This window comes from Channa argus, chromosome 1 (genome assembly GCF_033026475.1).
Source record: "Channa argus isolate prfri chromosome 1, Channa argus male v1.0, whole genome shotgun sequence".
Classification (NCBI taxonomy): Eukaryota; Metazoa; Chordata; class Actinopteri; order Anabantiformes; family Channidae; genus Channa; species Channa argus.
The window spans coordinates 35483935-35510017 of record NC_090197.1 but is presented as its reverse complement, the minus strand read 5'-3'; the positions used below and the strand labels follow the sequence as shown (position 1 = coordinate 35510017).

Below are 26083 nucleotides of genomic sequence, written 5' to 3'. Positions count from 1 at the left end.
ATTTGAAATTAGGAACAAACAGTTACAGCAACCTTACCTTTGAAATACGTTTTAAACAACTACAATTATACATCTGGATCAATTAGAAAGAATTAAGCAGTGTGAACAGTGCCTGGCTTTTATTTTTCATGTCATACATGCATTAAATACATTTGGCAAAATATATTCTGAGTTTTGCAACTGAACTGTGTCAAAATCACTACTTCAAAGAAAAGCTCCTGAGATACTTTGTGATAGTTTTTCATTTTTAAGCTGAAGATAAACATAGCACGTTTTGATCCTCTTGGATTGGTTAGAGACAAACTGGCACAAGTGTGGCATTAACAGAGGAAAAACATACTGTTTTAGGTACAAACTGATCATAAAAACTGTAATATCTGCTATATATTTAACCAAAGATTTTACAAGCAGGAAGAGTGACTAATGACTGATAAATAATTGGTTTACAATAAGCTATAATTAGAGATGTTCCATGTGACAGTAGAAAGTCTTTCAAAGTAATGTTTTAGTAATAATATGGGTAATACGCGTGGTAATAACAAGGGAACAGTGTAATATTTTTATCATAAGGTAATGTGGGTAATAATTCTGAATGAATGATGTAACATAATTATTACGTGCATAAAAGCAAAGTAATAAAGGTAATTAGTAAAGTAATAGCCACGTAATAGCTTGGTATAATGGGTACATCCTGGAACAGCACCACTGCAATCACAGTTTAATATGGCTTCACTTCTACGGAGCTGTCATGTTATTCATCTTTATCATAACAAATATTACCATAATATAGTTTTGGATCAGGCGACACGATGGTGGATTGATTAACTCTACCGCCTCACAGCTAGAAAGTCACAGGTTAGAACTCTCAGCTGGCTATGGGCTCTCTTTGGGGAGTCTGCATGTTCTCCCCGTGCTTGTGAGGGTTCCCTCCAGGTACTCTGGTTTCCTCTCACAGTCCAAAGACATGCAGGTTAGGTAATTGCTGACTAAATTCCCATTAGTAATTACCGTGATAGTGCTTTGTTTTTATTATCAAAATAACCATGTTACATCCATGTTATAGAATTATTTTCTATTACCTCGCTAAAATATGACACCATATTACCTGTTTACCAAAATATTACCTAGATATTACCCCACGTTCCCTTGTTATTTCCTGAATATTACCCTACTATTATGATCTGTCAAAAGTTACAGAAACAACACGAAATGTAAAGACTAAGATATAGTCAAACAATTAGTTGGATATTTAACTTCAGGTGTTTTCATTGACTTATTGGTGAAAGAAAACATCGGCTTAAGATTATTTTGTCAGACTATTTGTAATAAACTTTTATACTAAGCAAAATCTTTGCCAAAGCTCTTCTAAAGTGAAACAGTGCAGTTAGTGTCCTGGAGGCTGAAATCGTTCAAGTAAATTCTTCTGTGCAAAGTTTGAGTTTACCTGCACAGCACAAACCACATGTTGGATCCTTAATGCTTTTGATAATAAAGTGCACTTTTATTGGTACAGATGTTTGTGGCTGCAGCCGCCGAGGTAGCGATGGAGAGTGAAAACTGATGAATGAAGGCCAGCAAAGTTTGAAAAAAAAAAAGAAGAGGAAACTGAGAAGGGAGACAGGAAGACAAAAAAAAAAAAAGATCAATGAACTGCTCAAAGTTTTACATGATCACCTTCCTACACATCTATTTCCAAAGATCTAAAAATGGTGTAAAGGGTGGAGTTAGCAGAGGTAATTACAGTCATTGTGGAGAAACTCCCCTGCTTAGATTCTCTAGGAGTCTCATTTTCCCTCCCTCTTTTTGTCTGACTACCTCAGGAGATTGTTACGTGACAGCTGATACTTGACTTCTCATTTGGTAACAGAGAGGTTTCCATTCACTTGTTAAACATAGTGTCCAACCAGTCTGTGTGCAGCACAGGCAAACATCACACAAATTAAAATTTTTTTCACATATAAAGGAACTGTTTTCGTATTAAAGTGTGATTCTTTGTTTTACCAAAACCTGCAGAATAAAACTTGTGTAAAATTGTGGAAGATCTGTGTGTTTGTACCTTTATGATCAAAGAAAAGTGACACATTTCACAGAGCTACGAGGGCTGCTCTTAGCCTGGACCAGGATTACAGTCTGGGCTTGGAGGCAGTACTGTATGTTGTGGTCCAGCTCCTTCAGAGACAGCTTGTTAGAACAGCAGTCCATCTCAAACACCTCCTGAAGAACAAAGAGTAAGACGGGATGAGGATGACGTTATACTCTCCGGAAATGTTTTACCGACAGATAGTAAAGAGCAGTTTGTATGTTGTTGTCCTTTATTGTTCTTGCTGATAAGTTACAGACACCCTGAAGGGGGAACTGCCATGCAGCTGGAGCATCTAACTCGGGCTTCAGGTCACTTAAAATATGACCGGAAGAGAGTCTCTCTCTCTCTCTCTAAATAGTAACAGTAACCAATTCTGAAACATAACTGAAACGGCATCCTGTGTGTGTGTGTGTGTGTGTGTGTGTGTGTGTGTACCTCCTCTCGACCAGTGTGCATGAGGTAGATCTTGTAATGCACACTGCTGTGCATCTTGTGGACCAGCAGACGGGGGGGCTTCACACGAACCACAATCCCTTGATCTGTGATGTTTAGCTTCAGCAGAGGAGGGCTGATTTTGGCTGCAGATTTAATTATCTAAATTAGGTTCTTTTTTTTTTTTTATCCCACAATGACAAAGCACTAAATCAAAGTCAACAAAAGAGACATGAAGCAGACGCATGGATTTGTTTTTGTATTGAACTAGAAAGAAAGAAGTTAACCTTGCACAATGAATAGTAGAGCGGAAAAAAATCATCATGTTTAGTTATGTAAGGAAGTAATGTGAGATTAGGAAAGTTCAATTTAAATAGATAACTTTTACAAGTACCAGGTAACATCACAGAAATGATGATTTTGTTGTGAATTGGCGCTATCTAAATAAAGTTAAATTGAATTGAATTGAATTGAATTAAGGTTAATTTATTGAACAAATCTAAAAACCTTAAAATGTAACATCCTGGTCACTTCTCACTGAGTCAAATGTTTTATAACCGTGTCACGCCTAGTAGTTTTAAATAAAGAAAAGGGGAAGGAGCAAAGAGAGGAGGATGCAGAGCATAATGAGGACAGGTCATGTAAACTCACTGTCCCAGCGTGGGCTAAACCTGGGGGAGGTGGCCCAGGCTGATTTGCTGGAGGACACAGAGGAGAAAGCTCGCACTCTTGCATAGTACCACTCTCTGAGGTCAGAGGTCACCGTGCTAAGGTCACACTGATGCTTCTGGATCTCCTGACAGCGGTTCACGTCCATCCACTGAGGCTCACCATAGCTGGGGAGTAGAGAGAGGGATGGACACAGAGGGACAGGCTGTTAAATCAGTAGGTGATGAGGGTCATGTCTTCGATAAGTACTCACATCTTACTGTGCCCTGTAAGGAACATCTTAAAATCCACTTTTACTAAACGTTCAGTATCAGCATCAGTTATTGTTCTCTAAAGTATCATTGTGCAGAAATTAGCTTTCTAAATTAGCTCATAGTGGCAGATTACTGGGCTGGGTTCATTTTAATGACTTTATATACTGCTTAGAAAAATAACACCTTTGTATTATTTGCATTTTCGTAAAGTAAATGAAGTAGAGTAAAAAGTAGATAATTTCCCTCATGTAGAAGTAATAAAGTAGTAGAATTTTTCTTTGTCCTTTCAGTTTATCCTGTGAGTTCAGGGTCGCCATAGCGGCTCATTTGTCTGCATGTTGATTTGGCACAGTTTTTACGCTGGATGCCCTTCCTCACGCAACCCTCCCTAATTTCTACCGGCACTGTGCAGGTGAGGATAGGGTTGGGCTGGTAGGGTTCAGTGTCTTGCACAAAGACATTTCAACATGTGGTCGGGAAGAGCGGGGATGGGAACCTCCGACCCCAGAATGGGCGACTGAGCCAGTGAAAGCACTTAAATGCAGCTTTGAGGAACTTGTGCATGAATAAATATATTTTGTTACTTTTCACTATTGCTTAAAGATGATCACTGCAATACTCTTATTAACATGTAGATTCGTCTAAGTTTCAAAACTAAAAACTTTTCTTTAAACCTAAATAAAAGTTCAGCTTTAGGGCGAAATTTGTTTTCAGAAAAACAGTAGAAGTTTTTGCTTGGATGAGAAAATACTGTAAATTTTAACTCTACTACACGTAATACATTTCGGTGTTGTGTGTCTATGTGTGTTCTGTCTCACATCTTCCACTGGACGTCGTACTGCAGTGAGGTGCTGTTGATGGGTGGAGTCCAGTGCAGAATGTTTTTATAGTCCACAGAGTCAAACTTCACCTGGGTAGGTGGGGGGAGCATCACTGGAACTGAAGAAGGAAATGATTAGGTACTCCAGTAGTTTATGAGTAGCAACAATTGAATTCAAAAAAAGAGTAAAATGATTAGTAAATGAAGGCAGTTATGTGCAGTAGCTCTCTTGAAGAGAGCAAAAGGCACAAAAAAGAGCAACAAAAACAGCAATAAAAAAATTAATGGCTAAATGCCATAATCCTGTCTGTCTCTCTCACACACACACACACAAACACACACACACTCAGCAAATATAATATAATGGTCACTCACAACTAAAACTATGTTTAAAAAAAAAAATCTAATCAAAGAGGAAAACTATGTTGTCTTTAAAATGCAACTGCAGTTTATTTGTTGTATTATATTTCAGGACAAAAAGGAGAAGACAAAATCAAATGCCTTTCCTCACAAAACTATAGAAAGTCTCACACCTCTTTATAACAGCCCCTCTTTTTGTTTTTCCAGACACTGTACGTTTCACACACTACTGTCATTCTGTCCTGGGACCAGACCTACATTTTCTAACATTTCAACTATCTTGCTTTATTCTGTGGTACCTGTGTTTTAAAATTAAAAAACTGACTGCTTCTTATGAAATCAAAAACATTTTTGTTTTTGAACATAGCTCAATCGAGTCTATTTTGTATCAAGTTTCATATTAATATGTTGGTCTCTCATCCTATAGTGTGTAATTTTATCATAAAGCATCAATAAATAAGAGTTTACCTTGTGCTATGACACAGATGCCGAGGTTTCCAAGCAGCACAGCTCCAAGGAGCACACGAGTCATTGTGCTGCTGCTGTTGGTGGACGACTGTCAGGCCAAAACACACACCAAACCACACTGGACATAATCTGCTGCTTTTAACATGCTTGAACTTCCTTTTTTTTCTGTTCCATGATGCATTTATGACATTTCTAGTACAAGGAGGACACGGAGGCAAAGTTACACAGTCATTATCTTTTTTCTTTTTTTTTTACTGAAGAACTTTGTGTGGTTCATGCGTAAAAAGGTTTCACCACAAAACACAGAAGGATCACTTTACAGGTGTTCCAGTTCTGTGCGTGCTACGATATTGTGTGTCAGTGTACACACCAGCACTGACTGAACACGGACAGTAATGAGTCCACCTTCAGTGTCCGTTGCCCAGTCTCAAATAGCGGAATGAGATTCTGCCATTGACGGATGTAGTGATATAAACACACTGCAGGCGTGCCACCAGATGACACACACTGAAGAAAAGATCAAAACGAAAAACATGCAAGTAAAAAAAAAAAGTTTTTGGAAAACTTTTTATGCAATGCTCGCCTTTGGAAGCTGACAGCAATTGAGCTAAATTAATATGCATTTACCCCTGTCCCTAAACTAGTTATAAAAGAAGTTCAATTCCATTAATTAACAAAATCCAGAATTTGGCCTGTAAATAAACTGCACATGCAGACAGGATAAGCTGTGGCTATGTCTGCAGTTCTTTGACAGAATAAAGGGGGAAAAAGAGAAGGGCAGGACTATCCCATGTTTTGACTGTAGACTTTTTCACAGTAAACGAAGCACAGATATCATTATTCTGTTTTTCCTCATGTCACATCAAAATGCTGTGTTCGGTAAAACAAATAAAAATAACACTACATATTACTACATTCCTATTCGAAGATGTTTTAATCCTAACTGCCCTTTGTTCTCTGAAGGTTGGAAGAATCGCTGCCCTGTGCTGCTTCTGGTTTGCAGTTACTTACTGTAATAGTGATAACTATCTGGCATCTACACACTTTACTGGAAACATTGACAGCTTAGAGGAAACTAGATAATTAACAAGTTCTTCTCAGCAACTGAGCAACAATTAGCTATTACAGAAGGGGGGTCTTATCTACAGTACTTGTGGTGCACTTCATGTTTTTACTCTGTGTTGTTAAAGGGTTTATAAACTGTACCTGCTGAGATGATGTCATTAGTTCCTGCAGACCATTAACTTAATTTTTCAATGCACTGATTTGGATTGTCATATTGATCTACTGCACATAGTGAGCTGAGTGGGCCCCAACTACGGGTACTTGTACATAGCTCCACTTGTAAAGCTTGATTGTAAAGATTAAAACACAAAGTAGTGCGCTGCAAGTTCACAGAAGCAGTGGGCCAAAGGTGGAAGTAGCTACCAGACAAACATTAGGGCTAAATATAGCGAGCCAAAATTACACTTTCAAATGTTTATCCCTTCATGTTAAATGTGGTTATGGGTAACTAGCTGAGCAATGGTGAAAACCTAAAAGTAGTAGATAAATGCTTGAATTAACTCAATATAAACGGCTACAATTGGCCAACAATTTCAGCCTAGTGGCTAAAATGTCTTTCTATTTACTGGTGGAAAAGCTTAAACTGTGCTAGTGGATAAATGTTTGAAAACTTCAAGTAATCGACACATTATTATAACAGCTATAAGAACTGGTCAAAATAAACCAACAGATGAATGGTTTGCTTCAAAATAAAAAGAATGGTCACCTCTAATTGTGGTTATTGTGATTTAAGTGTCCACAATCGGATGATTGAAAAGGAAGTCGCACAAATGCAAATTTGGTCAAACGCTGTCAGTTCAACTGTCTATTAATATATTTTAAGAATATCCACCTCTATATAATCAATAGCATTTAAAACCATCCATGTTAAAATCTGTTCACATGTTGGCTATGAAAGTGTGTTGATGAAGAGGCATTTCAGAAAAAAGGAAATGCTTGAGGCCAGTGCTCCACCTGCAAACCAGATATTTAAGAAGCAGCTGAGGACACGCGTTAATAGTGAAGTGTTTTCAGCTGTTACTGGAAACAATAAGGTTTACCTTCTCAAACACACACACACCAAAGAGGAAGGAAGCATAACAGACACCTTTGCCATCATAAAACAGGTCCCCCTTCTCGCTCAAACAACTGGTTTCAGAGGAGGGAACAATGTGGATTGCTCAAATGTCACGAAACGTGTGCTTCTTCCCTTACAAGTAACACAACAGACTAACGCAGTAATTTAAATAGTGGGACTGTCCTGCAGTAATAACCCAGCAGTTATTTGGCTGCTAAACTACACTGAAATACCAACTTCTCTTCCTTAATTGTAAACCTACACGTACAATATTGGATGTACAAAGTTAGCATAGTCATATTTGGGTCTGTAGGATGTTACTCATTAAATCTATCACACGATTCACTTCTTGATTTGACACAAATATTTATTGAATGATGTAACGCACATACATGTAACATTGCAAAAACAAGAAATTCACAAAGTTTCTGTAAAATAATGTATAATAACCCACAGTGGGCAAACAAGCGAGCAAAAAATTAAATCCACACACAGCACCGGTTATATAATCAGAACAACAAAAATTGTTGGTTCAGCCAAATGAAGATAACACTCTGTGCAAAAGTTTTAGGCAGTTCCGACATTTACATTCTTATTTGTCGCTTCCATTGCAACTAATCACCCTCATATCCAAATTTGCATCACGATGACCAAAAACGTAAAATCTGAGTTAAAAACTACACCGCCGATGTCCTGAGGGGTTGATCAGGAAACAGAGCACGTCCTCAAGAGAAGAACTGAAACTTTCAGGTTAGCATCTGGATTATAAAACCGTGATCATGACACGGCACAAAGTCCAGTCGTGTGAAAACCATTTACTCTCAATAATCAGCTGCTACTACTGGCCTGGCACAGAAAATGACATCAGAAATGTTTTAAAATCATCAGAAAACGTTTTAAAATCTTAATTCTCTTAATATTTTGTAACTAATCTGAGTTATTTTGCTCTGACATCCTTCTGATAGTATTAGTCTAAAAGTCCTATTCATGTTAATTAGTAAAGACTTACTTATTGTTACTATAAATTGCTTAGTCCCCAAAGTGTCAAAGGCCATAATCAGACAGAACGCATTTTTAAAAACTGCACTGCCTGTTTTTGTTCAAACTACATTTTTTTGAAAAGCAGCTTGCTGCATCTTTTTGAATTTCTTTTGCTGGCTTTTATTAGGGTTGAGTCAAGCAAGTCTGGCAATCTGTTGTCAGGCATAAGGCCTCTCAATTAATCTGACTGGATAATGAAAAAAACAACTAATGACATTGGGAGATTTTTACCACTTAAGAGTTGAAAAAGCCACTCAAACGCATAAATGCATTCTGTCATTGTAGTATAGTGGCCCTGAAAGCTCACAGCACTGCAAAGTGAGAAACCACACACAAATAGACAAAACACACCCAAATAAATCTACAAAGCTAAATATCAATAACTATTTTTCTAGGGGACACTGCATATATATATATGCACAGTTTATGGGGTTGACAGGTGCTTTAAATTGCTTTCAGAGACAATACTGCTTATTTCTGTGCTCCTTGAAGCGCGTTTCTTAATGTTTGTGTTGTCATTGATAAAGTTATTTCTTTTAAATTTGCTTGTGTTTTGTCGATTTGTAGTGCTGTGAGCCTTCAAGGCCACCGTACACAGCACTTCTTTTTTATCCCTCAGAATAAATGTACACAGCAAGATATTTTTAAATTGCCAAATCAAATCAATCAAGTTCCTGTTTTAGATAATGTCACTCATTGTGATTGAACATTGTCTGCTTACAGAGACAAACTCAAAAACCTATAGGACTTTTCTGCTTCGATGTTTTCTCCTTGACTTAGATTTTTGCTGCTTGCTAAATGACTAAATGTAAATGTACATGTACTCCTTAGGGAAGAGGTTAGTGAGGGAATAAAACAGAAATATATCTTCCGTGAACATAAAAAAAAAAAAAAGCAGATCAAGTGTGGGGGCCAAGAGGACAATTTTCAAATGGGGGATCTTCAGAAAACTACTCATTAAGACCAGAAGAAAGGGAGGGAAACTGGAAGCAGACATGCTAGGACCCTTGAAAATAATAAATCTAGAGGGCAAAAGTGCAGATGTGGAATAAAAAAAAAAAGTCAAAGATCCAGCCAGAGGAGAGGATCCTGGCCAAATTAGGAAATGAGGTGCTTCTCGGTTGGTCCCTTGTCAGTAACACAATCACAAACACACGCCTTCACGCTAAACATAGAGGAAGAACAGACACACACCACACTTGACCCTGCACCTTCAACATCATGTGATCAAACATCACCATACTCCCTTGCCTTGGATGCCCATGATGTAGAACACTGCAAGTAACCTTTTCTGTAACTGTAATCCAACATATATGGCCTGGGAAGAAGAAGACCACGAAAACCTGACAGACTTGGCCCCAGGGAAGAAACTGGAGAGTGAGGTACTTGCTAACTTTTCGATTAAGGCTTATTTTTGGATAGATTGAAAACAGTGGTGGGAAAGAAAATGGGTGCAATAATTATCGTCTGTAGTCTGGCAAGGAGCTGATAAAGGTTTGAGAAATTAAACAGTCTTTCCATGAATGTGTCGTATGTAGTTGCAAACTTTTGCCTCCACTTATTTTGAAATGGCAAGAAGAGTAAAACAGAGTCGTTTTTCCATCAGCCTAATAATAAACGCACATTCAGACAGTACAAATATCAGAAATCAATTTCAATTCATTTTTAATTTATCAATGGAGAAACATTTGCACTGAATTATTTTACAGTACTTTTCATTTTTTACATTTTAATTCTGATAATAAATTACATTTGTACTAGCTGAATGTGCATCATTACGTTAGGGTGAATGTTTGCTTTCCTTTACACTGAAATAGCGTTTAAGAAACAAAAAGCCTTTTACATTCAGAGTTTAACAGAAATCTGCATTCAAACTGTTCCTTATCTGATTAAGTCTGACATTGCAAAGTCTGCTGGCCAACTCACATGTATTATAGAAGATAAATTGAAATGTTTCTGTATTATGAGGACCTATCCCAGCTGTATCAGGCTTGTAGGGAGAACAGCTGAAGGGACAAAAAGAAAAGAAGAAAAAACAAACAAAAACAAACAAACAAACAAAAAAAAGACGTGCTTGCAGAAGATAAATGAAAAGCAGTTTTAGGCATCATGCTTGCACAGAGACCCCTGTAGACCATTTCAAAGGTAATTTACTTAACTCCAACTTAATGTTGGTGTATTTGACAGTGTCCATAGCTGATGGGGTAAAACTGTCGGTGTTGCATTTCAAAGCCACTCAACTTGCCTTGGGAAGATGTTACAAAAAAGAAAAGGAAATCAAGAAAAGAACTTAAAAAGATGATAGAAAGATAAGAAATACATTTTTGGACAAGCCTGTCTAAAACTGATTGTAGCTTAGTATACAGTATATAATCAACATAGTTTTTAATGATATTCCTGTGATAAATATCATGTTAGACTTGTTAGCATATTTATAACCTACTGATATTTGTGAAATAAGAGGTCCGATGGCTCAGCTTTGAAACACGTTTATCTGAGGTGATCTTGTTCACAGACCTGATTACTGTTTCTGTGATTGGATCTGATAGAGTCTCATGTAAGCAACAACTAACAAAACTATTCACTGGTGTGTTTTTGAAAGAATCCTTTTTTTACTTTTAGTGCCTAAAACTTTTGCACAGTCCTGTATCTAACGTCAACATCCACATATTTTGAAATTTGTAAAAGAAATGTTAAACATGCAAGAAAAACAGTGATACATCTCTGAAACAAGACAAACTGTCACTTTATCCTCGCTCCTTTCGTAGATTACAACAAAAACCAGCAGTCCTCCAAATGCAGTTAAACCATTTAAAAGTACATTTACATGAAATTAAAAATACATTTTCTATGTTCAGTGTCACTTGGAAAACCATCACATTATTCAACCCTAATGCACACACACATTTCAATGTGCGGCTAGACTCTTTACAAAGTATCTGAATTTGACACAGACATAAAAGTGCAAATAAGCAACAGGACGTCTATAAGGCATAAGATGTACAATGAATACAACACTGACTATCCTGCTCATTCACCAATGGATACGGCATATATAGATGTTACCAGAAAATGTAAGTGTTATTTTAGTTGAATCTTACACATGTTCAGTCTTTATGTAAGTGTCCAGAATTCACTGCTCTAAATATTGAAGCTGTGTATGACAGAAACTCTCAATTCACTTGGTCAAGTACATTATTCAGCAATCAGTTGAGATAAAGCAACAAACTGATTGAGTTATTCACATGGTGGAACAAATAGTCAACCTTGAAGTTTGTTTTGTTGTATTTTTTTTTTTTTAAATCCATATTGCCTTTCACCTCACTGCCACTGTTAAGGGCTTATAAGCACATGTGTGTAATTTATAAGGTGTGATTGTATAAATTTGTTTAATGAATTATTATTTAAATTAAAAAAATGTGATATGTCATTTTGATTAGTACATGATGCTCTAGCTCAGTTTGAGTCATTTTTGGACAGCGAGACACATAAATCTCAAATTAACAGTTTAAATATATGAGGGGAATAGAATCTGAGTAGGGCAATGGGCAATTATTCATATATTGACAAAAAAAAATAACTATGACATCAGTTTTCAAAGTGCTTCTTTAAAAATAAATAGATTTGAACAATTTTGGCCTAGACAAAACAATAAGACCAATGGTAAAAGACCTGGAAGGTTATTCAGCTCTGTGCAGTTCAGTCTTTAAAAGCTGATATCTAGCATCAACAGATATTCAGTTACCCGTTTCCACTAATTTCCTGATTTGGTTAATAGAAAAAAATAAAAACAAAAAAATTATAAATAATGCAGCCTCATACGTGCTTTTTATTGGCTGTGAGGCCATCTTTCAGTTAATAATTATATTAAAGATTTTCTAAACTGTATGTAGATAACACTCGCTTTCTGGAACCCATCATGAAAAGGCATTTATGGCTCAGCACCTTGCCGCCACAAAAATTTTGATTTAATTCAGTGTTAATATTGCGAGTGTATCAAACGGTTATGTTTTTGTCTATTTTAGGTTTGTGATTGCAGAAAAATCAGAAGTATCAGACCTCAAGTCATAAATAGAAGTTCGGTTTTAATAAGCAATAACTTTCTGGGGCTGATCACATTAGTCTGTTTCTATATGTTCTGATACTGCTGCTTGTTTTAATAAACATATTTATGTTAATGTGGAGGGAGGCGCAACTCATCAAGGTATAGTAGGTGCTCCTTTTATTTGACACCAAGTAAATAATACAAACCTAACCACCATGAACTACAGCGAGCTGTCAAATGGCCAACTCCTGTTTCCATTAATTTTACATTTTGATATAACATTCAGTGGCCAGCTTACCTTCAGCCACGGTAGCCCTCAGCTCGGTCATCTGGCCCTAACGCAACACTTAATGCTTCACGTTTCTCGTAACCAGAGGAGGCACCATTGGAATTTGCCAGATCATCTTCTTCCAGTCCCAAGCCTTCCATGTATGCAGACGATTCATTATTTGGTTGGCCTTCCTCCATGCGATTACACACATCTTCATCCTCCACGATAACCCTGACAGGCAGACGGAGGTCACCATCAGTAGAGGATGTAAAAGCACTTGAGAATTCCTCTGTTTCTGTGCTTAACAGAGGTGTAGGTGTGGTAGGCTCCACTTCTGGCACACTGATGAGTACTCTTTCTGTCCCCAAGGTGTTGCTTTTCTGAGCCTTTGACGTGATTTTCTTCTTTAAGACATAATCAGAAATGTTTAGGTTAGTGCTGACATTTGAAAGTCTTAACAAAACTGAATATTTTTTCATTTAAAATCAGTGTCATCAAATAAAATAACGTATGTAGGACAAACATACTATAGTGTCTGGCAATGACGTCGAAGGTCTGGTATTCTTTCGGTACAACATGACGGCGACAAAACCAGCTGCAGCGATAAATGCAGCCACACAGGGAACAACATAGAGGACAGCTAGACAAGAGACAAAAGAAGAAAATACCATGAAGTCATGCATGCACAAGAGACTTGTTGTAGCTCTGAAGCACTGTAGGTTCTTGAAGTCATACCTGCCTTAATAATTACTGAATATTCAACATTATTTACAGTGCTAGACCGCTGTTCTTCTCATGTCCCAGACTGAGTTGTTTTTTTTTTTTAACCTGTTTGCCAGCTTTAAAAGACCAAGTGAACATACAGTGACTGATCACATGGTCACCTGCATATCCGAATCAGACACATCACAACATAGTGCGAGTCCTAATCAGTATAGTAGTTAGATGGCAGTGTTTACAGTCATTTTGTTAAATATAAGACAGAGAAAAACAAAGAAACAAAAAAAGTATAAAAAAAAATAAATACAAATCCACTCAACTGTTAGGTGGTATTGGTTCTGTAAATGACAGGGTGCAGTACGGCTTTGAGGTTTCAACTGTCATGTGCTTCAGCTCCCCTGTGATGGTCAGACAGTGTTCTGCCAGAGTAGCATTTACTGGAAGCGATTCCTCACACACTTTCTTCTCACAGGTGAATTCATGGGGTGCCTACACACATGAATAAATGTTCTTTCTTCTGCCTCTGCTTAACAAAATATTGTGTGCGTACATGAGAGAAAGTACCATAGCATCACTTGAACGTGTAAATTGTGTGCAATCTGACCTGGTTGTTGATCACAACGTCGTATTTGAATTCAGGTGGAGGTTTGTCGTAGGTGGTCCTGCTTCTATGTTTTAGTTTCTTAATGATTGGCAATTTATGTTGGTATTCCAGCCAGGGATGCAAGAAGCGGAAACTGATAATTGCGTCTGGCTGGGCAGTGACATTAACTTCTGGTAGGTCCAAGGAACCTAGAGACCGACAAAACCACGGCTTAAACGTTGAATCTTGGTTTCATTTTGAAGACTGAGATTGAGCGAAGCTTTGTTTCAACATTATAGAGACATATAATAAGTGAAACAGAAAAAAGTAAGAAATAGACATACTATGTGTTGCAAATATTTTTAAAGTCATAGATTTTCATTAAAATGCAAGTATAGTAAAAACAGAGTACACAAATTCAGTCATACCCCTCAAAACCTTAAATTTTCAACATTTTAATGCATTAGCAAGCCTTATGTCTACGTTTCTTGGCAATAGTGATGGATGAAATACTGTAAAAATAGAGCAGAGGTACTGTACACATAAAAAAGTTGGTCACATGTTTGCACTAATAATCTAGGTAATATGTGCATTTGGACCCTCATGTATGTGTATGAGAATAAATAAAGGTACCTCATTTAAATACACTCTACTTAAGCTATAAACTTCCACATGGTACTTGGTGCCATTTTTTAATGTTCTTCTAATAAAAAGACAAAGATATTTAAAGGTGATCATGGCTGATGTTAGCAAAGATTAGTAAGAGTGAAGTGAGGAGGATGTTGAAGAGGATAAAGAGTGGAAAGGCAGTTGGTCCTGATGACATACCTGTGGAGGTATGGAAGTGTCTAGGAGAGGTGGCAGTAGAGTTCCTGACTAGTTTGTTTAACAAGATCTTGGAGAGTGAGAGGATGCGCGAGGACTGGAGGAGAAATGTACTGGAGGAGAAATGTACTGGTGCCAATTTTTAAGAACAAGGGAGATGTGCAGAGCTGTGGCAACTACAGAGGAATAAAGCTGATGAGCCACACAATGAAGTTGTGGGAAAGAGTAGTGGAAGCTAGGCTAAGGGCAGAGGTGAACATTTGTGAACAGCAATATGGTTTCATGCCTAAAAAGAGTCCAACAGATGCAGTATTTGCTTTGAGGATGCTGATGGAGAAGTACAGAGAGGGTCATAGGGAGTTGAATTGTGTCTTCGTAGATTAAGAGAAAGCGTATGACAGGGTGCCAAGAGAGGAGCTGTGGTATTGTATGAGGATGTCTGGAGTGGCAGAGAAGTATGTTAGAGTGGTGCAGGACATGTATGAGAGCTGTAAGACTGTGGTGAGGTGTGCTGTAGGTGTGACAGAGGAGTTCAAGGTGGAGGTGGGTCTGCATCAAGCATCGGCTCTGAGCCCCTTCTTGTTTGCTCTGGTGATGGACAGACTGACAGATGAGGTTAGAAAGGAATCTCCATGGACTATGTTGTTTGCAGATGACATTGTGATTTGTAGTGAGAGCAGGGAGCAGGTGGAGGAAAATCTAGAGAAGTGGAGGTCTGCTCTGGAAAACAGAGGAATGAAGCTTAGCCGCAGCAAGACAGCATACATGTGTGTCAATGAGAGGGACCCAAGTGGAACGGTGAGGTTACAGGCTGCAGAGGTGAAGAAGGTGCAGGACTTTAGGTACTTAGGGTCAACGGTTCAGAGCAACGGAGAGTGTGGTAAAGAGGTGAAGAGGCGAGTGCAGGCAGGTTGGAACGGGTGGAGAAAAGTGTCAGGTGTGTTGTGTGACAAAAGGATATCAGCAAGAATGAAAGGAAAGGTTTTCAAGAGGTTGGTGAGACCAGCGATGTTGTTCGGCCTAGAGACATTGGCACTGAAGAAAAGACAGGAGGCAGAGATGGATGTAGCAGAGCTTAAGATGTTGAGGTTCTCTTTGGGAGTGAGGACATCAGAGGGACAGCTCATGTTAGATGTTTCGGAGATAAAGTCAGAGAGGCCAGATTGAGGTGATTTGGACATGTTCAGAGAAGAAATTGTGTATATATCGGTAGAAGGATGCTGAGGTTGGAGCTGCCTGGCAGGAGGTCTAGAGGAAGACGAAAGACCCTGATTTATGGATGTAGTGAGGGAGGACATGAAGTTAGTTGGTGTGAGTGAAGAGGATGCAGAGGACAGGGTTAGATGGAGGCAAATAATTCGCTGTGGCGACCCCTGAAAGGGAACAGCCGAAAGGAAAAGAAGAAGATGGCTGATGTTAACACCATATATTCCATTTTTACCTGTATTTTTCTCATTTCTTGTGAGACATTTGATTACCACCCAGTCAAAAGTATTAGTAGTGGTTGCATGAATAAATAAACTATGTGTACTGAACAGTATCACTTCTTACATTTCTGTTGTGCAGGAGAATCCTTGAAATAGCTGAATGTGATTCCATGTTCAGGGACGGGTTTAGACTTATTCTGACCAATCTCCGCAATCACCTGAAGAAAATAATCATTGTCTGAAACACCGAGAAATGACAGCTCAGCTTCTAGATGTGGTGGATCCACCCAACGCTCAACAGGAGGGCTGGGGAAACAAGACACAAGAAACTTCATTAATTTTCTTGAAAAAGAAAATCAATCATTTCAATGTCAATTATCACAGTTTGGCCATAAAGGCTAATTTTTTAAAATAAATATTTGTTTCAGAGACTTTAAAAGAAGTTGGGAGAATCCATGAAAGAAGGATAGTTGCATTTGGGGAATTGTAGAATTGAGAATTCCCATAATAGACAGTATGTATAGTAGGACTGGGTTTAAAATCTCCATTAGGTGATGCATTAATAACTCGTTGCCAAAGTGCATATCGATTAAAATGTTGCTGTATCGATGCCCAGGGAATGTACATGGGCTGCACTTTAAACTTCAATCTCACTAGTGTTGCACAGGACAGGATGTTGTTTATTGTCGCCACAAGGTGGCAGAGTGTGTTTAATTGAATCATGGAAGGAAATTTTTACCCTCCACCGCCAAAGCTGAGAGCAAGTATATGGAAGCATTTTAGACTTTTCTGAAAGCCAGACAGTGTGGAGTTAGACTTGGCCTGCGCCACTAAAGTGAAATACTGCAGCAACATTACGAACCTGGGCCTTCACCTCACATGAGCGGTAGCCACTGCAATTATCCCCAAAATTCAGAAGGGGCTCAGAAGATTACTCAAGATTACTCGTGCTTTATTTGTAAAGACTTAAACCTCAATTGCCAGTCCTCCAATCATGGCCAAAAATATCGGGACCCTTGATATTCTGTTAGAAATTCTCTCAGAAAACTGTTCCAATTCCAAATGTTTTGGTATTCACATGCATATTGATTCTGTTGCACTGGAACAACATAAAAAAAACCCAAGAAGTAAATAAAGGAAGGAAAGGAAGGAAATAAAATGATTTGCACACTCTTCACATGATTTTGTGTGTTCTTTCTCCCATTATTGTGCTTCTCTCTCTCTGTCCCTTTCTGCAGGTGTCCCCAGTTATGGAGCAGTGTTTTCCAGTGTGCAGCTATTAGTCCTTGCAACTAGCCCAATATTGTGTTGCTTTTTTTCTCTCTCCACTTTCCACTGGAGGTTTCTTCCATTTAAGGAGGTTTTCCGCTCCACTGTTGCCTAGTGCTTGCTCAAGGGGATTTGTTGGGTTTTCTTTACATATCTGTATAGTCTTGACTTATGCAAAGAGCCGTGAGATGCTATATAAATAAAGTTGAATTGAAGGGTGAGGTTTCTGACACAAATTGCAAATCACAGATGTTTTAGTCACATCTAATTGGTTGCTAAACCATTTGCAAATGACACAGACAGCTCTTTTTCCCATAATGAACTATGAAATATTTGAGCTTGCCTATCCACCATGCTTCTTCTGCATGTAGAATTACTGAAAATATGGGACGTTTAATATGATATAAAACCAACTCGGTTGGCACCCTTCGTGCTCTGAAAAATGTGTGTCACCACTTAAAACCTTAATATGTAATGTTTTTACATGATAGGAAACTGTAGTACTTTACTACATCTGTCTGCGTCGCTGTTTGGCTTTGGACCATTTTATAGTTCATTAACATGTTCAGCTTGTAATGCACATGTACCGTTGTTCATGAGGGGGTGTCAAAGCACAATGGTATTCACAACAGTTGTTCAAAAGTGAAAGATACTCAGCAACAGGATGGAAGGAAAAAATAAATTATTAATTTTTTTTTTTTTTAAATCACAACAAAGTATAAAATCTTGCTTTTTGAGTCTTTAACCACGTATAACAGACGTCTGTTTTTGCAAAGTTTATACAATGTACAACAAAGATCATCTTTAAAAAAAACACATACTCATTATAACTGTAGACAACGACTTTGAATCTTAGCTCTGGTGAGTATTGGCCATAAGTCCACTTTACGAAAGCTTGCATATTGTGGCAGTGCAGGGTCACGTTTGTTGGTGGCTCCACTGTGGAAACAGACACACCATGTCAGACTACAGAACAAACCAAAAGTTATGATTAATGTGGACATATCATACCAAGAGTAGTAACAGCAGCAAAACAGTGCTTAAAAATAAGTTTTTTTAAAAGTTGTTTATTAAGGAGAAATTCACTCTTTGTGCAGAAAAGCATTCATGAAAAGACAGACAGACACTCACTTTCCACAAGAGGGCACTGCATAAAAACTGTTAAACAGTTATAACTCCTGGTAAACCATTCATGGAAGTATGTGTATATGTGTTTTCTCTCTCTCTCTCTCACACACACCTATGTATGTAACCTAATATCACAAAAAAAAAAGACTGTCACTGACTTCAACAGATAAAAATGGAGAGAAGAAAAAACACTATTAAAAAAACCACTGTTACAATTGGTGGATACTTTCTCATATCCAAAATAGCAAACAAGAATAAAAGGAAAATTTTATACCCTTTAATTTATGGTATCTGATCTTCACTTACAGTATGACTGAGAGGTTAATTTAATTTCCACTGCATTACGTTGATATCAGCTCTTTAGTCTGTGCGTGTGGGAACACCCCTGACATTTTACAGGAAGCAGGCATGCTTCATTGCATTGTACAGTTATTCTGTAAGCACATAAAAACACAGAAATGATCCCTCTGCTTGCTTTGAGTATTTGCATTGAACACTGCATCATATATATTGATCAGGCATAACATTATGAACCCCTTTGCAATTTAATACAATCCAATACAGTGGTTCTTCCATGAGTTCTACTTTTATATGGTTACATTTTTTTTGTTTTCAGGTCGAAACTGTCAGAAAGATTAAAATTCTACTCTCTGTTATTGAGGTCAAAGTCGGTGGAGGAGTCATACTGGAGTGCATTATAAGAAGAGGTGGTTCCAATGTTTTGGCCACCTCATTCATTTAAAATTGTGTGGCAAAAACATTAAAACCGCCCCTTTTTGGTAGTTTCAACCTAAAAACTGAGAAATTATAAACTTGTAAAAGTAGCATTCATGGCAGAGCCTCTGCGTTGGATTGCATTTAATTGCACAGGTGGTCATAATGTTATGCCTTATTGGTGTATAACTAATGGCAAGGAGCAGGAGATGCCCAAATGGCGTCCACAAAAAAGCTGAGGGAGACGATTTGGAGTTTTGAAATGCCTGGAGTGGTACTTTAAGGCAATTTTGAGTTTAATGAAAAATCAATAAAGACTTCAGATATGTTTGTGTTCACATGGGTTACTTAACACAGCCCAATTTGTGAGTCACCTTGTAAAAAAAAAGTTTTTGTTTCATTTCCTCTGTGAAGTAATGCACGTGATAAACACCCACAGGTTTAAACACATTAAGGTGTTAGAAGGAAAGAAATGACACCATATGTACTGTAAAAGAAGTGATAACCGCAACAGTAAGGTTGATCTGAGGGCTGACACCACATGGCAGCCCTTGGCAAGCACTCACACACACATGGACACACACTATTTAACAATAGAGCTAAACGAAATGTAAAAAGATTGCAATTCAATTATTTTCCTCATCAATATTGCAAGTGTGGTTTTACATGCAATTTTTTCAAAAATTCCTCCTCTGTATTGTTTAGTGTAAACAAAGCAACTATGCAATACCCAGCATTGCATATAATATCATAAACTACAGTCACACTGGCCATGTATATACAAGCGCATGCTTGCATGCATAATCAGTCAAATGCGCCACCTAGCCAAAATTATTCAACCGTTCTGTTCTTATCTCCTTTTACAATTTTCACAGCAACTGTCATAATTTCTCTCTCTCTCTCATTAACTTTGTTTTGATCCAATTTCATTTGAAGTAATACTTTCACACACACTGCAGCCACTGACACATATCAGTGGATACCTGGCTCAACTGACTCAAATAGCATTTAGAGGTTGCGTTAAAAGATGTGTTTTTAATCAAATCTTGTTAAGAATGTTGGAGAATATTTGTGGTGTTACCCTGCATGGTTGCTTCAGCACAACACCCATTTTTGCTCTTCATTCTCTTGTTTACAACCAAAACACATCGAAATGACAGGTGACTTTACTGTGACAGTGGTGCAATGCCATTTTCACTACATTTTACGGCACCGAAGTCAAACTTCAGACGGGAAGATCTCTGCCTGTGAATGCAGAGAAATGCTACTGTAGCATTTTAATGTAACATTTTTTTTGCAGCGCTTGCAAATCAAAATTGTAATTCTGTAAAACAATATTGATTTGTAAACTAATAATATTTCACCATTTACTTTCCATGATTTAGCAGTTAGATGATTTGTATAAGGAGGCGTTCAATAAATCTTCACAAAAATCAGGGCTCTGAAAATGCCCTAAAGGCTAATAGTTTTGCAACAAGGACATATTTCCATCCCCACTGTAATCTGCACAAAACATGTAACTATAAATATTAATAAGTACAAACTGTATGAAGCTTTAAAATAGAAAGATTTTAAAATTAAAGTGTTTTTATCATCAACCAACTACCAGAACACCAGAATGTTAGCAGTAGGAACAAGGTCAAAGATACAACTGATACAAATGTATTTGAAATGTAATGATTTCTATGCTTTATGGTGTAACATGATGAAAGCAGAAAACAGAAGCAACAGTAGCAGAGACTGCTAACAGATTTGTGCAAACAAAGCAAAAAATGTCTTTCAGAAGCAGGAAGAGAAAGCAGATGCTATCAGACCTAAAAAGGAGGTTAGTGGTGAGATGCAAAGCAATTCACAACACAGAACAAAAAAAAAATTCCCTGGTTGTTGCTGCTGCAAAACACTTAACATTTGCTCAAACAAGAAGTCAAAGAATTGTTTATTTTGCACAGAAAGTAACAGAAGGATGTGAAAGAGGTAAAAACCACAATGTGTCAAATGATTATGATGTTTGTTCTCCTTTTTATTGCGTCTATGGTTTAGTTAAATTTGTGATTGTTATTTGTGCATTTGTTATTCCATACTGTACATTGTGGCACTTTTCCACTAAATTTGTAATTAATTGAAAGTGCAACTGCAATTTTGTTGACATTAAAACTGGGTTTGACAATTCAGCTAAACCAGCCAATGACAGGGCTGAAAAGGAAGGAAAACAAAAGCAATGGACAGCGCGACTAAGATGTAAACACAAATTGCACAAAACACAGAAGTACAAAGCCAAATTCTGAGAAACATTTCCATTTACTGGAGTTGGAAATAAAAGGGTTCAGTTCATTGAAATAAAGAGCAGGTGGATTGTTGTTTGCAGCTGGAAGTCATTCAACCACTGCAAAAGAAAATTCAGTGCAACAAGTAACAGTCAAAGCATTGACAAAAGAAAAAAACTTGACATGAGACATTTCTTTTTAATGTAACCATGAGGAATTTCAGTCTCTTTGTTGACACAGATCTGTTTCATCTACCACGGTGGATGTTTAAATCATGTGAGCCATGATTAGGTCAACATGCCCCACTGCATTTCCTCTAAATCTGCTTTAATTTTAGAAATAGAAAATTTGCATAAGTGCTCCTAGACTGACAAAAATTTTGCCGCCATTGTTAAAAAGACAGCAGAAACTATGGAGGTTTTATTAGAAATCAGGACCAGCGTGACAAGTGAGCATTTATAATATGCCTAATACTACTCACACATATACTGCTACTACATATAATGCTTTTATGGGTTCATGCACTGACTTGTTTGTTTTACTCGTTTCCCCAGCAAATTTACAATGGTTTTAATACTGATTCATGTGCACTGTTATGAAAGGTCTATTGTGCCTGAAGGGCTTGGTGGGCCGGTTCAACAGAACTGAGTCACTGTTTAATTGACTGTTTTACCAGTAAGCGAAAACATTGGTGATGTTGGATATTAAGTATTTGCAGGTCAAAGCAATCAGCACTTCTTCAGCAGGGTTCACCTATTTACATGTGATGTAAAAAGCACATAGAATGCAGTTTAATGAGGTTCACAGTGAAAACTTAATTACTACAAAACAGTATCTCAATAGTTTTTCTAACTTGACCTGGATGGGTAGCAAAAAAAAAAAAAAAAAGAAGATGGATAAGAGCGACATTTCTGGCCATATCTTGTTTTTAGTATTGCAATACGTTGCTGGCAGGGGTACCAGCCTGCACAATGAAACCTATTCTGATGATCGTAAGAGCAATTGCACGACTAATTTTTAATCAGCCAGAGGACAAGTCATACCGCTGCTCAGATCGCTGTCCAGCCACACGTATCAAGTTCAGAGCTCTACCACTTTCCTACAGAGATTTTTTCTTTCGGCTTATCCCTGCCTTTACAAAAACTGAGCTACAGCCGCCCCTTACCAATTTCCTACAGAGTAGCTGCCTCAAAAGCTCATTTCTATCAAAATCGCTCTCACCCACAGAGCTCTGCCACTGATTGGCATCTTGTGGGTCCTACAGCAAAAAAAAGTAAAGCTCTTTAGCTCAGTGGTCACACAATGGTGGAATCAACTGTCTTAACACAAGTAGCTGCACCAGAATAATCTAAATCAGATGAGTTAAAAGAGTAGGGCTGTAAATAAGTTTTAATTTACATATTTTCCTAACTGTTTAATCAACAGTTTAAAATGCCCACCACCATTTTGTAATTTTTCAAGAACCAAAAAAAACATTCTCAGGTTCCTGCTTCTCAAATGACAAGATGAACTGCTTCTCTTTGTCATATAAAACAAGAAGTACAGTAACATTGGGTAATGGACTTAGGTCAGAAATCTCTTGATCCGGCAAGTTGGCTGGATCTTGTCAACATGAAACTGGCATTTTCTTTTTTGACAAATCAATAAAATAATCAAAATTAAATAAATCACATTTACATTGATAAAACAAGAGTTATTGGAGCTATGGAAGTATCACAGTCTAAAAGACTATAACAGGCATCAGATGGGATATTTTCAAGGTATAAGTTAAAGCAAATGAAAAGTGTTTTATTTTCTAAGAAAGTCACCGTACAAGTGTTACAAGTAGTATTAGCACATTTTATATGGTGACTCATCACAACTTTGTACAGAGGGTTTGGGGAAGTATTAAATAAATTAAAGCATATGAGTACTAGTGTCTCCACCACCACACAACAGTATTCATACATCAGCACATTACACATGCTTTATGACAAAGTGAAAACTTAGTTCTCCATGAACTATTCATAATATTGTAGTTCCTGGGAGAAAACAACTTGTGCGGACAGTAAGGTCCTATTAGTCATGGTGATAGCACACAGTCTTTTTTTGTGCGACAGCCACAAAGTAGCAAGATAACAACATGCAAGAGCATACACAGAACCAGAGAGGTCCACAGGTCCAAAGATGTGCCCTAAAGACCACTCTAACAAATAAAACAGTGACCCAGACACATATCAGCAAAATACACACAATTATGGCTCTTTGTGATAGGATGCTGGTGAACTCTAGCTACCCCAGCTATATGCTCAGGAAGACCTAGCATCTGACCAAGCAGCCAAAGCAAACTAATTATTACTTACTTACATTTATTTTATTAAATAGTTAAGTTAAGAACTGATTCATTACATGAATTATTCATAATATTGTAGTTCCTGGGAGAAAACAACTTGTGCAGACAGCGAAGTACTATTAGTCATGGTGATGGCACACAGTCTTTTTTTTAGATGATAAGCCTGGTTAGTACAGAAAACAAACATATTAACCTAAGTTAGGGATGAACAGATTTTGACTGTACAGTGCATTGTAAGTTAAAAACAGGTAACATTTTCCATATTTCTTAACTGAAAGAGGCTCACTGGGGTTGACTTTTAGATGAAAGGTTTTGATGTGTGAATAGAAACAATATTTATCAAAACCAACTTGCAAACTTGGATCCACTCTTCTTTGGAGTTATAAGTTAATAAGACTTTGCAATCCAATTTAAAACCATTTTTACCTTATTGGATTAATAGGATTTTGAGTTCGAGATGCCCCGAAAAAATTTTAAAAGGCATATATGATGTGATCAACTAAAACAATGACTACATAAGCACTAAATTGAGAATGGAGGGTTCTCTTTCCTTCCCATCATGAAAAGTATTTGCCTGAGTACATACAGTGGTTTGCAGAGTGCACTTTAACTAGAAAAGATAGATGTTTTTTTTTTTTTTTTTTAATGCAGCCACTTTCAGTTTAATGAGATATTTTGGCTGAAAACCCTCCTTTAAAATCTGCAGGATTGACTCTGATATTGATCACCAGGATTGGCTCTCAAATGTCAACACTATGTGAACATCAGAGGGGACAAACAACAGCCGACAATGAGCAAAAACCACTTGCTTCTTTAGTGACGAGTTCTGAAACAATTTGAGTTCCACTAACAAATACCCCCACACCTACTTCAACAAACAAAAAGACAAACACCACAAATTCATAAAATGTTCCTCATTCTCCTAAATGTCTATACTAAATGTATGCACACATGCTGCACAAGTAGTGAAATGGTTTCTATATATCCCATACATTTATGTACTTGTTCTAAGAAAAGTTAATTGCTTCAGGTACATCTGTGTAAATACGTAATATGGCTGCTTATTATAACTGGAAATAATTGTAGAAATACCTTGCTCAACCAATGGTTCTTGAGTAATATAGAAAACTACAAAGAGGAAATAGAGAAACTCCAGCTCAGGCGCAATGCACAGTAACCGTAGACAACCATGCAGACAGATAAATTAACAATCGTAGGGATAAAAAAAAAAACAAACAAAAAAAACCCAACAGAAAATAAGCAAACGCACAACAGAGACAATTAATGAAATCAGCAAATTCATTCAATTAAAAAGACGAAATAATTCCACGTTATACAGATAACAATAAAAACGCACGTACCTACAGTGGCGTCCGTGCAAACAGAGGCTGGCAGTAGTGTTATCACATAAAACCCATAAAAAGGCTGCATACTACTGCAGCATTATTCATATAACAATTATTATTTGACCTACGAATAACGTGCCAGCACAAAAAGAACCTGCATTTCGTGTTAATTTGTTACAGGAAAAATCGCCATTGTGGTGCTGGAAGGAAGCTAGCAGCTGTTAGCCCGGTTAGACAGGAGGCGCCGTGTTTCCTTCGGGATGAGGACTCCGGCGGCCCCTTCATACTCAACAGTAGCAGAATATATAGGACTCTATTGTCATTCATATTGTCATTTTCTCGAATGACATAATTCAGAGATGAGACTGAAGTCGGCTAACGCTGACGCAGACAGAGTAGCAGCTACTTACCGAAGGCCAGCGCGACTTGTAGCCAGAGCAATACGTGGAAAGCGGGATGAAACCTAGACAAAGCCATTGTTCGTCTGCAAACGGGAGATCGCTGTTTTCGTAAAGCGCAGATATTTTTACTATGAACAAAACGTAAAGTTTAACCGTTTTATTGTGAAGCTACGGAGAAACACGAGCAGAATCAGAACAACGACCACAACAACAACACAGCTCCCAGTCGCGGGCGTTAAAAGCAGTCGCACATATGGGACTCTCCTGAAAAGCGGATACGAGTGAGCGGGGCATTTACGAATATCGTAAATTCCATACACCACTCAAACGGACGACGATTAGCTTTGGTTTCATGTGAGAAAATGACACAAGCGGCAGAAAAACACAGACTCTGTAGTACATTTACTTGCTTTTCATGTGCACCTTTCTCATTTGATGACTTTTTGTGCAAACTTTTTAAAGACCTAAAAGTTTTTTATAAGAACTTATAAGAACTTTCACGTGTGATG

At 37.6% G+C, this 26083-nt stretch overlaps 2 protein-coding genes across 5 annotated transcripts; both read right to left on the bottom strand.

The window, feature by feature from the left end:
* Positions 1-104: 104 nt before the first annotated feature.
* On the bottom strand, positions 105-7424 carry il22ra2 (interleukin 22 receptor, alpha 2). 2 transcript variants are annotated; one of them, XM_067516152.1, is made up of 6 exons: positions 5087-7424; positions 4257-4377; positions 3167-3351; positions 2519-2661; positions 2057-2214; positions 105-1605 (listed from the first exon to the last, which is right to left on the bottom strand). In XM_067516152.1, the coding sequence occupies exons 1-5, from the start codon at positions 5148-5150 to the stop codon at positions 2065-2067; spliced, it is 663 nt and encodes a 220-aa protein (XP_067372253.1). In that variant the 5' UTR covers positions 5151-7424; the 3' UTR covers positions 105-1605; positions 2057-2064. The 2 variants fall into 2 exon arrangements, with proteins under 2 accessions (XP_067372253.1, XP_067372262.1); XM_067516161.1 differs by having other exon boundaries at positions 2057-2211.
* A 130-nt stretch (positions 7425-7554) lies between these two features.
* ifngr1l (interferon gamma receptor 1-like) lies at positions 7555-25847 on the bottom strand. Of its 3 annotated transcripts, none has more exons than XM_067516131.1 (7): positions 25584-25847; positions 18211-18328; positions 16245-16426; positions 13890-14077; positions 13606-13774; positions 13093-13205; positions 7555-12969 (listed from the first exon to the last, which is right to left on the bottom strand). In XM_067516131.1, the coding sequence occupies exons 1-7, from the start codon at positions 25648-25650 to the stop codon at positions 12595-12597; spliced, it is 1212 nt and encodes a 403-aa protein (XP_067372232.1). In that variant the 5' UTR covers positions 25651-25847; the 3' UTR covers positions 7555-12594. The 3 variants fall into 3 exon arrangements, with proteins under 3 accessions (XP_067372232.1, XP_067372240.1, XP_067372221.1); XM_067516139.1 differs by lacking the exon at positions 25584-25847 and adding an exon at positions 25189-25540 and having other exon boundaries at positions 7555-12966; XM_067516120.1 differs by lacking the exon at positions 25584-25847 and adding an exon at positions 25189-25536.
* Between the last annotated feature and the right edge of the window lie 236 nt (positions 25848-26083).